The 16863-nt window shown below is 43.9% G+C and overlaps 1 protein-coding gene across 1 annotated transcript in view; it reads right to left on the bottom strand.

Annotated features, from left to right (window-relative positions):
* NDST1 (N-deacetylase and N-sulfotransferase 1) overlaps positions 1-7868 on the bottom strand; it is a 28433-nt gene extending 20565 nt beyond the window's left edge. The window contains exons 1-3 of the mRNA XM_079968220.1: positions 7323-7868; positions 1846-2328; positions 150-237 (exon numbers count right to left, since the gene is read on the bottom strand). Coding sequence (XP_079824346.1) covers positions 150-237; positions 1846-2328; positions 7323-7829 — 1078 coding nt within the window. The 5' untranslated portion in view covers positions 7830-7868. The remainder of the gene's footprint in view (positions 1-149; positions 238-1845; positions 2329-7322) is intronic.
* Positions 7869-16863: the final 8995 nt, after the last annotated feature.

Below are 16863 nucleotides of genomic sequence, written 5' to 3'. Positions count from 1 at the left end.
ACGAAAGGGAAGGGAAGCTTTCCTGGTGAATCTGATCCACAAAGCTATCATCACCTACCAGGCAGATCTTCTAGCCTAGCCCTCAACACAATGTGAAAGACCTGAGAGCCCAAATAAGGTCACACACACACCCCACAAATCCTTCTTACCTGTGTGGAAGAATTTCCCTGAGTAACCCAGATTGAAGGTGAAGTTGGGGATATGGGTGCGCAGTTCATTCTGGGTGTCAAAGAGAGCCTACAGAGTGGGATGAAAAGCAACATTTAAAACCATAGCCTATTCGCTTTAGAAAGCAGGGGGAATAGAAGTGCCAGCTTCTGGAGGAAGAGGATGAGAAGGAGCTGCAGCATGGTGTCTTCTCACATAGCATAGGCCTTTTTTTTTTTTTTAACATTATCCCAGTGGTGGTGGGGGAGGGAGCACAGTGCATAAGCTTCCATCCCACCAGTATAAATGCAAGGAGGCCTTAGTACCAATTCAAAACATCGGTTTTCTTCACATGCCCTTATATATACACATTTCAGTCATTAACATGCAAGCTGCAATATCACTCTTACCAGGAAGGTGCAGCTTACATTTTCCACAGCCTCCTAGACCTCAAAGGTCACCATCTGCTAATAACCCAGTTTTGGGATTCCCACAACACCTTTGCCACCATAAGCAAGCACTTGATAGTTCACGTGAGCAAATAGTGTAGTGACTAGATTAGCCTTTGTTAGATAAATACTAGTTATTTAGAAGTGGAGGTGTCTGGAGTAGAAGTGGGGGCAAGTAAGCGTTCAGATGTTCCTCATCAGGCACAAATAAATCCTGCTTAATTACTCTTCTGGGACTTTGTTTGGAGAGCTACACTCTCTATTTTTGTTAAGAAAGCAGAGAAAAGGCAATGGTTTAACAATAATTCTATGGGAAACAAAGCTGAGACAGACATGTGCCTAAGAGACCTAGTGATAAATCTGTTGCACATTGTGCTTTTTGCTTTAAAAAAAAAAAGGAAAGTGTTCAAGCCTTAAACCATCATTTCCCTAAGCCAAACAAAATAAATCGTGGTTGTTAACATCAGTCTAACTTTCTTCTTGCTCTTCTAAAAGGAATCAGTTAATGATCCCTCTCCCTAAGATATAGAAATATTAGGAAGAGTGGTCATTAACTGATTCCTACACACACACATTATTCTCACCTATTTCTGGTAATATACCGTTATGTAGTAAAAGGTTCATTTTATCCCTAGACAACAAAAGTTTGTTCCAAGTTCTGAGCTTTCTTAGTTTGTTCTTGTTTCTTTGATCTTACTAAAAATAGTTTTTGTAGCACCTTAAAGACAAACTTTCACAGCCTACAGTTCTCTTTATCAGATGTTGAAAAACAAGTGATGTTGGGCTAAGTTAAGATTTTTAATTTTAGTGCTTCCCAATTTAATCACAAGGAAATCCATCTCTACATTTTTGCACTTGTGTAACTATTCACAGCAATCCTGATTTAAAGGGCTTTCAACTAAAGCAATAATATGTTGGCTGTGAACAACAGGTTTTTTAAAAAAGAAATGGTTACTGAGTCTACATTAAAATTCCATGAGGCTGGGACACCTGATTACGCTTCCTGCATTTCAAATGTCACCATCCCAGTCTCACACATTCTGGGAATGACAGAAGCACAAACACCACACTAGATCCAGTGTGGTAGAGGTACAAGAACAGCAGAACAGCAGTAAGGATTCAGGGATCCAGGGCACATCTCCTAGCATCATGTAGCTTTCAGCCCAAAGAAATGGATCCACAGGACAGCTAGCCCCACATCTCCCCCAAATCCCAACCTCAAAAGCAAAACCTGGCTGTGTATCATTACCTTTACATCATCCACTTTCATCCGTGTGCCTTCCTTGCCAACAAAAATATCATCAATGTCCACCAAGACGTAGCGGTCCAGGGGGAGGGAAAGCCTCTTGCCAGTGAGGAAAGAAACAGCGTCAACAAAGACCAGTTTGTGCAGCCAAAAGTTGAGGTTGTTGCCAAAGAGGACTCTCTGGATGCCATCGTGGAGGCCCAGATCCTGAACCACAGTGGTATGGAGTGCTGCATCAATGCTCATGTGTGGGATGGATTCTGCCGACTTGGTTTTGGCCAGGAGGATGGGTTCGTAGGTGGAATGGTTTGACTGGAAGACTGTCCAGTCCTCGCCTGGAAGGAGTCCCTTCTCTACTTCACTGGGCCGTGTGATGTACAGGAGTGGTGATTTGGGGTTGATGCTGCAGTCCTTCAGCGCAAGGTTGGAGTGGAGAAAAAGGGGGAAGCCTTTCAGCTGAGCACTCAGCAAGCTGTTCTCATTGGCCTGTAGGGAGATCACATGAACTGAATTTATACCCCATTTGTGTTGCGTGTATACAGGGTGACATCATTTGCGAGGCTTTATGATTTTCCATATAGGAGGAAGGAACAGAGAATTTGAGGGGTTACCTCTTTGGTTCTGCTGTGTGAAGTATTTATTTGCAAGTTGTGTCACATAAAAAAAATTTCTTGGAGCTGCCAACAATAAGGAAAAGAACAGAGGGGAAGCAGAGTATGAAAGCAGGTGAAGAACTAGAGCCCTATTTGTCTCAGATTTATTTATTAAGAATGCTTAAGAGGCAATATAATGGCACAATGTGATTGGTGTACAGGTTAACTGAATTCCTGAAAGCACACATGGTACTGAGTGTGTCACTTCAGGCTTGCAAGAGCAGGGGAGCAGTCTATGGAATTCAAGCGTTTCCTTGCTACTATAAACTACTAAACATGGGTGTTCTGTTGGCTCCAAGAGCAGCTCTGGTGGTTAAGAACATAAGTTAAGGCTGGTGCACCATCCAGTACAGCATCCCCATCCTCACAGTGGCCAATCAGAAGATGCTTTTGGGGAGCCTGCAAACAGGACCCAAGTGCAACAGCACTCTGTCCTCCTGTGGCTTCCAGCAACTGGTATTCAGAAACATACTGCCTCCAAGAGCGGAGGTAGAACATAGGCTACATGTGGCCACTAACCCTGATAGCTTATTCTTCATGAATTTGTCTAATCTTCATTTAAGGCCATTCATTTTTGAAATTTCCACTCATACCAAAGAAGATGTAAGAGGAGGAAAGTGAGGGGGGCAGGCCTAAGCCAGAGAGGGTTGGAAGGTGGTATACACAGCTGCTAGAAAACTTTGCTTAAATGTGATAGGCGTGGATGGTTCACAAGGGAAGCCCTACAGGATTACAGTGGAACCTCGGTTTTCAAGTGTCTCGGAAGCCAAACGTTTCAGTTTTCAAACGCCAAAAACCCAGAAGTAATTGCTTCAGTTTTCGAACACGCCTCAGAAGTCAAACAGCTTATGAGGCACATTTCTCAATTTTCTCGATTTGCTGACCGCCCACTGAGCCTCGGTTGTCGAACGTTTTAGAAGTCGAACAGTCTGCCAGAACAGATTATGTTCGACAACAGAGGTTCCACTGCATTAGATTGGAGGGAGGAAACTCTGACTAGGATGAAGAGGCTGCTGCTTGGGGAAGGACGCGGAGGTGAGGAGATCAGATACAGCCTTTTTATATACAAACCAAGCCAAGCTGAATTCTGTGGCTTAGAGAGCCTCTCTGGACCAGAGTGCCTCTCTGAAACAGCTGCAAAGAAATGGTTAGGTCAGCAGCCTTTGCGGTTGGGCTCTTATATTTTGGTTGTAGTCTTATATTTAGGCTATATGTTTTAGTACTGTGATGGGCTCTTCCCGTCATATATTCTGGACCCTTCTGCTTCTCTCATTTATGTCAGTAGAAAGGAAAGCCACTGTTTTATTATTGCAATGTGCATGTTGTGTGGTCTGTGTACTTTCCACCAGTAAAGTTCACTGAAATACACACAGAATATACTTTGTGTGATGAACTAAGGATTTTTCAAGGATAGGCTTTATCCAACTGTATGTCTGGAAAGGGATCAACATGCAGTGTAGCCATACTACTTAGCACCCAATCAAATTATCTTTCAAAGATATAACTATGTAAATGGACAGAAAGCCAGAGGGTTAGGAAGCAAGGGAGGGAGACTGATTCTTCTTTGCCACTCTGAAAATTTAAACCAATTTAATATAGTACTGCTTTTGTGGGTTCGAGCCAAGGAAGCAAGAGAAATCAGAATGGAAGAGAAAACAGACTGCTGTGCAAAAAATGTCTGTCAAAAGCAGCAGGACAGCTCTTGGTCTCAGGATAAAGCCTCATTTACACGCTTCATTTCTGCCCTGGATTCTTAACCTTCTTGGCTTACCCATTCAAGCAGGGAAAAACGCAATAGACCTGTGGCAAATGCCATACGGTTTGTGTTAGCCTGCATCCCCTCCTACTTGACTTCTTGGAAACCAAATTCAAGAATCACTAGGGGAAGCAGGGACACAGGGTGGGGTGGCCTTGTCAAGTCATAATGCTAGGCAGGGACGCCCGGATGGCCCCCCCCAAATCCCTGTTACAATCTGTTCTCTTCACACATTAACCAGTTCCCAAGAGGACCATTACTGTTATCTTTTTTACTGTCACCAGCAGAACTAAAGGCGCTGCAGCCTCATCTCAAAAGGCGCAGATTTGTAAATCCGCTCTTGGCATCAGTTAAAATACACAGCCCTTTTACTTATCAGGCTCAATGCTGGCAAGACATCAAGCCATTCAATAGCGAGTAGTGACTGTGAGAAGGTGTCCAAGAAAGGCTGACATTTTGCAAGCTGAAGCTCTTCCAGGTCCCTACTGTTCACGCATGAGCCAGCATGTGGCAGATACAGATGCCTTCAGAAAGCACCTGTGCTATTGTAATACGGGTGGGCTATTGCTTAAGAGTCTAGGCAATCTATCGTATCAGCAATAGCCAACAATAATGAATTTCAGAGACGCATGCTGTCAAGCCAAGCCCTCAAAGCTGCGTTCACTCTCAGCACTGTTGTACCACTAACTGCAGAAGGAATGAGATGGAAGAATGTTCCCTCAGGAAGACCTGTGTACATACCATACATTTTAAGAACTTTCCCCACCAAAGAATCTTGGGACCTATAGTTTGTTAAGGGTGCTGGGAAATACAGCTCTGTGGGAAGTAAACTACAGTTCCCAATATTCTTGGGGGAGAGTACTTTAAATGTACAGTGTATAGACAGTATTGGATCCAAGGAAAAAAGGGGAGGAAACTGAAGTGCTTTAAAAAAAAAAAAAAAAAAAGAGTAAAGCACACTTCTGTCCTGAGAATTACATAACTAAGGATCTACTTTACAGCCCTCTTCACCAGCTAAGGACTGTTGCATTGTTAAAATTATTTTTATTTAGGACTGGTTCAGAAGTACACACAGGTCCTGCTTACCAAACGCAATGGGTTCCCTGACAATCGTTCGTTTGGTGAGCATTCACATAACGAGTCCACGATTTACGTGGATGCCCAAGGGAACATTTCTAATCTGGGATTTTTCCAATCTTTCTTCCCACTTTTTCAATGGTTTCTTATTGAAATGGCTGCAGCCAACCAGCAAAAGAGAGAGAAAGGAAAAACTGATTTTTCCAGTCTCTTCTGCTCCCTGATTTGTCCTGCTCTCTGATGTGTCTGCCCGAAAATGGCTGCCACCAACCAGCAAAGCACAAACAAGCAAGGAAGGAAGGAAGGAAGTGGGCAAACTCCAGCTGTTTGGGTATCTGAATCTGTGGTGTATATAGAAAGGTATGGGCATAATTATATACAAATATAATTATGCATTCCTCCCACCACATACATGGAAGAACCTAATACAGCAATCTGAAAACCAACTGCGGGAGTGTTCACAGTTACACGTGTTTGATTATAACATTATGATGCAAGCTTCTGGCCTTCCCCCTTAGGTCTTGGACCTGAGTCCAAGGTTTATGTCACTCTTTGAAGCTCTTCATCCATCCTCTTTAAAACAGACTGGATTTACACTGCAACAAAATAAGGTGGCATTGGAGCAGCAAAATCTGAGGGCATAACTAGTTCAATATTTGGCGGGGGAGGTGCTAGGCCACCCTTGTGACTCCTGTGTTTATTTTCTATTTGTAGGGAGTTTAACACAGACGATCCTAACCTTGCTGTAGGACTAGGCCATGTGTTCATGCAGAGAGACTGATCTGTGCTCCATAGTTGGACTAACCTTGTCCCCATGAAATGATGTTGGTCTGGGGGAGAAGTTTTGATGTTTTTATTGCTGTAAACTGCTTTGATTTTTTTTTTATGATACAGCAGAATACACATATTTTTTAAAAAATAAGTAAGATTCCTATGAAAATTAGCATCAAAAAAATTCAGCTCATGTAATTGTAACTACAGTGCAACTACTCATTCTAAGGTAAAGGTAAAGGTACCCCTGCCCATACGGGCCAGTCTTGACAGACTCTGGGGTTGTGCGCCCATCTCACTTAAGAGGCCGGGGGCCAGCGCTGTCCGGAGACACTTCCGGGTCACGTGGCCAGCGTGACATCGCTGCTCTGGCGAGCCAGAGCCGCACACGGAAACGCCGTTTACCTTCCCGCTGGTAAGCGGTCCCTATTTATCTACTTGCACCCGGAGGTGCTTTCGAACTGCTAGGTTGGCAGGCGCTGGGACCGAGCAGCGGGAGCGCACCCCGCCGCAGGGATTCGAACCGCCGACCTTTCGATCGGCAAGCCCTAGGCGCTGAGGCTTTAACCCACAGCGCCACCTGCGTCCCTACTACTCATTCTACATGTCTATTTTATACAGGCAACCCACCATTTGCACACATCAGTGAAATTGTGTCTGTCTGAAACACCATTGAAAAAGCCTGCAAACACCCTATTCCATCCCACCCTGCCCCGGTCCACCCCTTTTAAAAACATTTTTGCGACATTTCAGGTCACTTCTGGGTTTGGCGCAGCATGTGCACACATAATTGTACACATATTGAACATGTGTAAACGGGGGGTTGCCTATAGTTGATTTTCATCTTTTAATTTTCATCTGTTGCTAAAATTGTTCCCTGTTTTATATACATTATAAAATGAAACAATAATAAAACACTTTACCCCCCCCAAAAAACCCCGTGTTTTTTAAGCTTGCATCAGAAAATGTGATTTAATTCAGTATGTTTATTTTACTTGTATTAAATAAACACAGCTACATTCTTTGAAACTGCCCAGGTCTGCCTAATACTGTACTTGCCATTGGCATACATTCAACGACCGTATATGAAACCGATTTTTCCCCCACAGAAAAATAAAGCACTAGAAAAATTTCCTGCAGGAAATTCACACCCCATCACTGGAGGTGGCCTGATTCTTCCCCACCTGCTCCCACAAAAACTTTGCCCAAACCAAAGCCAGTACCTTGAAGAAGCCAATGATTCCTACACCGTACTCCACACAGTACTTGTCCAAGAGCTCGCGGTTCCAGGCGTCCAGGTTCACATACTTCAGGATGTTCTCGTAGATGATCAGTGCAAAGCGCCCTCGGTCCTTGTCCGTCAGTGTGGGCATGTCCCCCTTCCCTGGAGCAATCTCCGTCAGGTATTTGAAGCGACTGGACTCCAAGATGGCCACTATCTCCTGGCCCAACTGGGAGTAGAGACTTTCCACAAACACAAGGACCAAAGGGTCTGTGCGAGAAGAATCCACCACTTTGATGGGCTTCAGCGGAAGCAGGCGAGAAGGGGCGACCTTCGGTTCATCACAATCCGGGCTTGGGATGTCCCCCGAGGGCTCCAGTCCCCTCTTCCACCCATATAAATAATAGGCCGAGACAAAAACGCTGAGTAGGCAGAAGGCAAACAGCAAGAACAGCACCACCTGAGGAGACACCTGCCGGAAGCTCCTCCGAATCCTTACCAAAGTCATCCTTGCTTTGATAGAGTGTGTTCGGGTTCCTTCCCCACCCCACCCCACCCAGCCCCCCTCCCTCCCTCCAGATCTTGATGCAGGAAAGGACAATTTCCCTAAGAGGCAGCGTGTGTGCATGCACAATCGCCCCTGTGGAAGTCCGTTATCCCTCCTGGTCTTTTTTCATGTCACCATGGCAAATCCATTCAGAGTTCCTTTCTGAGGCAGAAAAACCAAGAGCTTCGCATCATCACTGACGCATCATCAGGACAGAAACTGGGCGGTCTTGGGGTTCCGGAACATCTCTCAACAGGTGAAGGCGCATGGCGAATCCTTGGGCATGTACCAGAAGCGTCGTTCTGCATTTAAAAGGAAAAGGGCAACAAGGTATTAGCAAATACCCTCTGGGAAGAACATAGTCTCACAACCTGGAAGATCCCACAAACTCAAGCCGCCTCCCAAACATAGCATATTCCCACAGAGAAACCTTTATTTATGGACCCCTCGGTGGTCCATGCCTTTGATGAAAAAAGTTGCCACAGCTGAAGTTGGCCTGGACCGATAAAAGGGTAGGGAAATAAACTTTGCACGCGTTCAGGCGCTATGCCACTTATCCAAGGGAGTGCACTTATTTTTATCTCCAGGCATGACAAGAGTTGGATTGTGTCAAATTGATTATTGTGAGTAGCAGCGTTCTCCCAGCCTGCACCCCTGTATGAATCCTACCTCCCTTTTAACTAAAACTATTTTTTATGGGAGGGGGGGTGTCTCTAGGCTTCTAGGGCTTTTCTATCTCACAGAAGCTTTTTGGAAGAAAAAGCTAAGGAAATTCAAGATAGGTGTTTTGCATGTGTTGTGTTTAAATGCAAATGTAGCTTGCTGGGTCCTCCCGGGGCCTTTAGTCTGCATAAGGCAGATAGTGCATTACAGGCCAGCTTCAGCCCTCAAGCTCAGCTTTCATTATTAGGCTAGATATGTAGGTCTACAGCCCCTCCTCCCGCAAGCTCATTCTTGGTGTACCAGTCAAAGGGCCAGCTGCCATACAATCCAGAGGCCTAAACACCCAGTGGGCACAGGGAGAGCCCGCAGTTTGCTTTCCCAGCGTAGTTGTTCACCCCCACATAGCTTTGAGGAAGCCGCCACGCACTCTGCACCTGCTTCAGCTTAGTGTCAATCACTTGCCAACACACCACAAGAAGCCTTTAATACTTAATAGTTCAACAGTGCAGAGAACCGTAAGAATACTGCTGTTTCTTTGTACACTTAAGAAAAGCTAGAGCGGGGGCCCGTTGCCCAGCTTTAACCCACAAAAAACCAAAAAAAAAAAAAAAAGTGAAACAATTCTGATTTCGCTCAGAGTTTGGAACAGCCATTCCAAGGCGAGCACCCAGGGAAAGACCACAGATTCAAGCCACGTTTCACCTGTAACTCCTAAACAACTACAAGATGTCCTGCTGTCAAGAAACAGCCTCAACAATCCACACAGAGGCAAAACTTCCCATTTGATTCTTTTCCAGATTTACTGTTTCCCCTAAAAAGAGCAAACCCGGCCATCTACCTCTATATAACCAATTTGCAATACAGGGCAAGGAAGTTTTGTATCTTATAAGATACAGTGGTACCTCGGGTAATGTACTTAATTCGTTCCGGAGTTCCGTACTTAACCTGAAACTGTTCATAACCTGAAGCACCACTTTAGCTAATGGGGCCTCCTGCTGCTGCCGCACGACCGGAGCACAATTTCTGTTCTCATCCTGAAGCAAAGTTCTTAACCTGAAGCAATATTTCTGGGTTAATAGAGTCTGTAACCTGAAGCGTATGTAACCTGAAGCGTATGGTTTGGGGTGAGGTGGGGTTTTTTTAAGGCCAGCGGCATATTTAGCACTCAGGACACATCTGAAGCTGACACTTGCATTGGGAGAAGGAAATATCCCACACTGGCAGCAGTGGGGATTTCTTCCCAGCAAAAAAATGATTAAAATCTCCCTCCGCGCTTGTTGCAGTATGGACAACCTCAGTTTAGACTAGCTGTTACAATTTGCATTGTTAAATGATCCTTGTGGTCCCTTCCAATCCTACAATTCTACGAAAAACTCCAGTTAAATGGAAAGGAACATTCAACGGGTCACATTTCATTTGGCCCCCAGGGTTCTACAACACAATTATGCTACTCCCCTTAAAAGTCATCTGTGAATAAGCACCTGAAACTTTCAAAGATGCACATCCACAGTCAATGTTCAGGTGCAAGTCAGAGCTGAGCATCTGGCAAAGCTTCCAATACCTGATCAAGGCATGTTTAGACTTGCGTTGACAATTCAATACCATTTTTCTTCTGCTTCCCTACTTAGAAAAGGGTTAGTAGAAACAAACAAAAGAAAACAAAAAAGTGACGAGGATTCCTTATTCTTTCAGCTAAAGTTCACAAGTCAGACGGCCGATAGGTCATGGGATACACACTCCTCCAAATCCTAGAACCCTTTTTGTTGTGTTGTGCAACAGATCTTCCTATACACACACACACACACACACACACACACAGCCTCTACAGCATCATTATATGTTAACAACCCCTTTGCAGAACAGCAATACTCATGGTCCACCAATATGGTTGCCACCAACTACCAGAAACGTTCAGTTCCATCAACCAGAAGAAAAAGGATCCTGAGCGCCCTCCTGAAGCAGAAACCTTCTTTTTAAAGTATTCAGAAGCACAAGGAAGCAGAGTGGCTCTTTGGAAAATGGTGCCCAGCACATTGGGATGCACCCCCATCAATGCCGCAGGTATGAGAGAAAGGGTTTTTACACACACCGCTCCTCATCACCACTGCCCCCTGAGCACAGCAGGTTCAAAAAGGGGTGCATCTGCCTGTCCCTGTACAGCAAAGACAGCTCTACCAGACACGATGGCTGGCCACCAAAATCCAAACATGTGGCCTCCTGAAGCCACCTTTCAAGGGCCTCAAGTGTCCAAGTGCATCCCGGAAAAACAACTCTAACATGCAACACAAGCGGTGCTCAAGCCAACTGGCTGCGGGTGTTTGACACAACAGCAAAGAGGAAACCCTTATCTAAACATCATGAGGGTAAGCCTTCCACTCCACCGAGGGAAAGAGCATGGTGAGCTGTAAACAGCCACGCAGCGCAGGAAGAGAGCAAGGGCCATCTGTCTGTTTCGAAGACAAAACAGCCTGAAACGCAGTGACCTTTGGATGAGTGATTCAGATACTGACCTTTGGTATTCCACTCAAGTTCTCCTATCGTTTGAAACCCAGCCTCCTAGTTTTCTATGTAACAGGCTTAACGGCGAGGCACATGTACAATAAGCAGTCCAATAAGTATCCCACCAATGTTTAACATCTGCAAAATCTGGAAAGACAGAGCCTGCACGTCCTGGTTTAGTTGCTGTGTTTGGTTACACTGATCTCTTGTTACTTGCCAGCCTCTCCTCCCAATTGTTCTTCTGCTCTCCTCCTTTTAAGCCCAGCTCTGCTGTGTTCGAAGAGTTGCCCAGGGACAGCTGGAAGGTCACCACCGGCAGCACCCTCTGGACTGAAGGGGAGTAGCAGCCAATGGCCTGCTGCCTTGGACTTTCGCACCTTAGCAGGTGGAGCAAAGCTATTAATAGACTGCAGCATGAATCAACCAGCAATCCAGGGGAGGCTTTTCTAAAGGCCACCACAGAGAACTTCCCAGCTCTCGGGTGCCCTACTGAATCGTAGCTTGGAAGCTTCTGGCCAGGGCTGTTTCCAATTTTGTCTGCCCCCTTTCAGAACTTTAACACATTTGTGCATCATGCAAGAGGACAGTTGCCGTCTTATTGCAGTGGAAGAAGCAAGCAGCCAACCCCTAAAGTGGATGTGGTGTGAGACGCTGCGAGCAGAAGGATGGAGATGACTTTAAAAGGGGGGGGGAAGTATCAAGTAAAATCAACAACAGTGCGATTAAAAAGGAAGCTGGTTGAAAAGTAGTTTGGATTAATGCCAGGCTTAATCCAGTCATTTCCCCTCCTGCCTTAAGCGAGGAGATAATGGAACTGGAGACAGGTTTAATTCCAAAAGTAGGAAAGATTTGCCCACCAGGCCTCTGAAGTGTCACAAAAAAGGCCTGAAGCCAGATCTCCTAGACTATCTCGATTTCTTACCTTCACTCCTTTTCTGTTCCTTAGAAATGCCTGATCTGTCTCAAGTGGGTGTAAAACATCAAAATCAAGGTTTTTTTATGTTTATGCAAGGCAGAGAGAGAGCGAAATAGAACCATCTCAATATTTGAAAAGATCACAATTATCACCCTAGAAATCACAGGAAAATGTCCATACTACTAGAAAGCCAGGGCAAAGCAGCTATGCCAATATGACACAGGTAACCCCCATACTGTATAGCTAGATCTCTAGCTCAGCCATGACTAAGATCCTGGACAGAATCCATCCGATATAGAAAAAATAGGGATGGTTGGCTTTTGCTGCCCAACTCCCCAAGGGACTGAGTCCCCTAAGTCCATGATCGGTCAGAGATGAATGGATGGAGGCAGGCGGCAGTGAAAGCAAGACAGGTCTTTATTTTTTCTGTTGCAACAGAGTTCCCTCCCTTCCTAGCAAGGAGGCAAGAGAGACCCAGAAACAAGAAGAAACATCTCTTTTAAGAGTTTGGATTTTGGTGTGGGGAAGGAGGAAATCGCATCACGCACAAGGTGGGGTTTCTGTGTCTCAGGCAAGCCAAGGTGTGATATTCCTGAGGATTTAGGAAGTTTTACATAGCTCCAGACACACAGTTTACACAAATTACAGCATTTGACACAACTCTTTGCATTATGCTAACTATCCTGCCATAGAAGGTAAGCAGAATCATGCTCTTCTAGTAAAATGCCATGAGATCACAGAATCAATGATTCATTAAATTTATTACTACATTTATATGCCACTTTTTCTACAAAGAGCTCATTCAAAACCCACTGAAGTAGTGTCATATGAAAGGATTTAATTTCAATAATGTTTGGATCTTCAGAATTCAGACTAACATTTCCAACAATCCTTCTAAGCACTGAGGGTGACATCAGAGCAGCTAAGCCCATCCATGGCAGTCAGAAAGGCCATGACCTCTCTACCAATACTCTCTCTTTGGCATCACATCAAACCACTGGAATAAAGAGGCACTGGCAACTCCCTACTGCAAATGGTGGCAGTAGTAGTAACAGTGATGATGATGATAGTTGCTGCTGCTGTTGTTGTTGTTGTTGTTGTTGTTGTTGTTGTTGTTGTTGTTATTTCCTAGCATGAAGCATAGCATTTGCCTATTGTCCGAAGGAATTTCCTGACTATAATACTGTCCCGGAACCACCATAATTACTAGAATCTCTAACTATACATCATCCATTTACAGTACTAGGATTTCTAGCTATATTTCATAATACTACCCATAATGCTGAGCTAAAGCAGCCCATATTCCTTACTGATCGTTCATAAATTAAACCACCTTGGTTTTTAATGTCTGCACAGCACTTAGTAAGCATTAGGTGCTTTACAAGCGATTATTAACAATAATTTATTATCTGTATGATACTATCTGGGCAACTTTAAAAGGACCCTCAGCTATAGACCAAATCTGAGCTGCCTGGCACAACTACATTAGCCAACTGGATGTAGACAAGACATCACAAAATCACGACATGGAATTATGAAAAATACTGATGATGATGAGAGGCAGGACTATGATGTTGAAAACGCTTTGGAATTCAGACAGTGGGAAGCCAAAACAAAAAATTATTACAATTTGGAAGACAATTGGACTTTTTTTATTTTATTTTTTTATTTTTATTGGATTTGATTTGATATGTTAATTGGATGTTCTTATTGGAAAATTAATAAATGCTTTTAAAAAAAAGACATCACAGATGAACATTTATATCACATAAACAGATACATCATACAGTAAAGTAGGTTATTAAATGAGAAGTTTTCCCTTGATAAACTAGCACTTATAGGTGAGTGAGCTTTACTCAGAGTAGTCCCATTGAAATTAATGGCCATGACCAACTTAGGTCTGTTAATTTCCGTGCGTCTGCTCTGAGTGAAAGTTAGCTGAATTCCAGATACTGTGTATGTATGTTTTGAATGCAAAGACTTTATTTCTGAGCTCATGAAACGGCAAAAAGAGTAAGTGAGCCCACAACTTGAAACTTGGTTACATTCTTACAGCCAAATAAAACCAATGTACTACTACTTGAAATTCTGTGGGCAACGAGCTGGAAGAGACTGTGGAAACTGAACCAAATTTGTATTTGAAGGTTGCTTTTGGATGTTTATTTTCTTCCCCCACCCCGCCTGCCCTACAAATCAATGGATCTAGGGGCGAAACTACACACAGTGTGTAGCGTGTAGGTTCCTTTCCCCTTTTATTTTTATTAATTGCATGCGCACAGGAGGCAATCCTTAACTTGGAAATGTGGCATATGTTGTGTGGGTGTGGGAAGAATTCTCTCTTCCCTCCACAGCACAATCGGAACTAACATCTCTTGCCCTTCCCCACAGCTAGAACACTTAGGAAGTAACTTCTCACTGCCGCAACAGGAAAGATTCCCCCCCCCATACACCCCCCAAAAAAACATTATAGTAGCATGAGGGGTGGGTGCTCATGTTCAGTTTCAGTTCCGACAATGCTGGGGAGAAGAGATAAATTTCCCCTCTCTACATGTGGCCTTCCCAGTAAGAATCACCCTGTTTGTACCTGTAATTCATCAAAGTAAAAAAAGGAGAGATTGCTGCACATAATTTGTTCAGTGTAACGCGTCGTTTGGCCCTCAAAAGGGCAAAACTACCACAGAAATGAATGAAATTCCACAATATGCTCCCCGCCACAGAGCATTCCTACGATATATTTTTTTTATTTAGTATTATGATGGTAATTATTAGGCCCATTTTCTGGGGCAAGTGCCCATCAAAAAGGATAAAAGAAAAGTAATACGTATTTAAAAATAAATACTTAACACTACCACTCAACGCGCCACGTAAAGAAGGGTTTTTAAAAGCAGAACTGAAAAGCACACAATTCAGCCGGACCATCGCCCAGCTAAGAAACATCACACCCAGAAGGCCATTTGGGGAAAGAAGGGAAAACATTCTTCAGGGGCTTCCGCAAAGGCCTCCAGTGTAGAAATGGCCCCAACTGCACTGCTGTGGGGCCACCATAGGAAACGACAATAGAGAAGAGTATAGGCAGTCCAAAGAAAAGCATAGGCCCAAACCATTTGGGATTTTAAAGATCTAGAAATGCATGGTGTGAATGGATCATCCTAGGTTTTGTAATTAAAACACAATATAAGCTAGGCAAGAAGGTGACTTTTTGCGCAGTGAAGCAGTGTTGCGAATTCTCTGCAACCCACCCCCACTGCCCCACAAAGAAACCCAGTACTGCAAGCATGCTATTTAATGTATATTGGGGGGACAGAGGCAGGGAGTATATGTTCAATTCAAATGAAAGTTCAAAAAAGAATACGGTTGTTGTGTAAGAAATATAGAATGAAAGAACTGAACAATTATTTTGCAAAGGGTTGATTAAGCATTGGTTTCAACTGCAACCTTTCTCTGTAAGACACACCTTCGCAGGCAAGGCTCCAATCTCCAGAGGAGTGCGTTTTTTGTATTAAAAATCAGCAAGAGAAATCATTTCAAAGTTTCCTAAGAAAGATGTTTTTCCGGCAGATTCTCCCCCAGAACAGCATTTTGTTCTCCTAAACCCAGCTCAGCACCTTCGTTTGTCAATCAGAAGTTTTCCCCAAAGGCAGTTGCTTTTGAGTGACAGGAGCACTGCCACGTTTCAACAAGTTCCTCTGCTGGAACTGCAAGAATAAATAGCCCTTTTAATCTCCCAAAGTGCTTACTAGACATTAACCATTAAGCTCCCTTTCCCCTCCCCACAAAGAGAGCACACCCCAAGCATTTCTTCCTCCGCAGGAAAAATTAGCATTTATAATATAAAAGGCGGGTGTGAGGTGGGGGGGAGAGATAAAACTAATCAAGAATCCCACCTTGGAACCACCAGATGGGTTTTTTTTACTCCGTTTCTACCATTTACAATAATTAACATCCCGCCAACCTGCCGCCTGCTGCCTTCACTAGTCATCTTTCCTGCATGGAAGGAAAGTCACAAGCTCTCGTTAGTGACATCAGAGTTCCCATGGCTACACACAGAGAACTGACAGCCAACAGATTTAATGTCAATGCATGGAGAGGCAGGATAGGCAATAGTTACTGACAGGAAAAGATTAGGCATTCATCTTTAATCACCAACAAGAAAGGGGCTTGGGTGACGGTGCATATGCACACACAACCCGCAAATCAACTTTTGCTCTAATAAGGTGCTCTCATCATATTGTGCTGGTTTTGTTCATAGTAATAATAACAGTGAGCAATGCTGCTGTTCCTGCTACTTATACAGCAAGGTTAACAGGGTCCACCCTAGTAAAAAAAGTTCTGTGCAATTCAGAGCTGATGTTTGGGACCTCCATGTGCTGATTCCCCAATCCAAACCCAGTTCCAAACAGCTCCCAGTTGCCAATCCAGAGGGAAAAGGGATGCAAGGATGAAGAAGTAGCAACAGGACTTCGAAGAATATATGGAAATAATGCATTTCCTTCATATAATTTGTACTTACTTCCCAGAGTCAGGGGAAGGGAAATAAAGAGGTTGCTAACAAGATCTAAACAGCTTATAAAGGAAATAAAGCTATTAGGGCAGTGTTTCCTAAACTTTTCATAAGCAATGGGCATTTTTTAATCACTAAGTAGGGGAAGGCTTCATAGCCAGACCGTGCAAGAGCAAGAATTGCCTGGCATGAATTGCTGATCTGGGCATGCAAGCACAAACCAGGAAACATAACAAAACCTGTGTTCAGTACCTGGCTCTATAGGTTTTACAGAATTTTCTACTCAGGCTGTGTTCGCATTTCATGGTAAATCACTTGCTGTGAACGTGTACTACTTCACTCCTTCCCTTGTAGAAGCAGGAACAACAAACCATAATCCCACGCTTAGTTTTACGTCCCAACAAGAAATCATGGTT

The sequence above is a fragment of the Podarcis cretensis genome, assembly GCF_951804945.1.
Source record: "Podarcis cretensis genome assembly, chromosome: 2".
In the NCBI taxonomy this organism is placed as follows: Eukaryota; Metazoa; Chordata; class Lepidosauria; order Squamata; family Lacertidae; genus Podarcis; species Podarcis cretensis.
The sequence above is the reverse complement of the archived record's forward strand: the minus strand, read 5'-3'. Positions and strand labels throughout refer to the sequence as shown.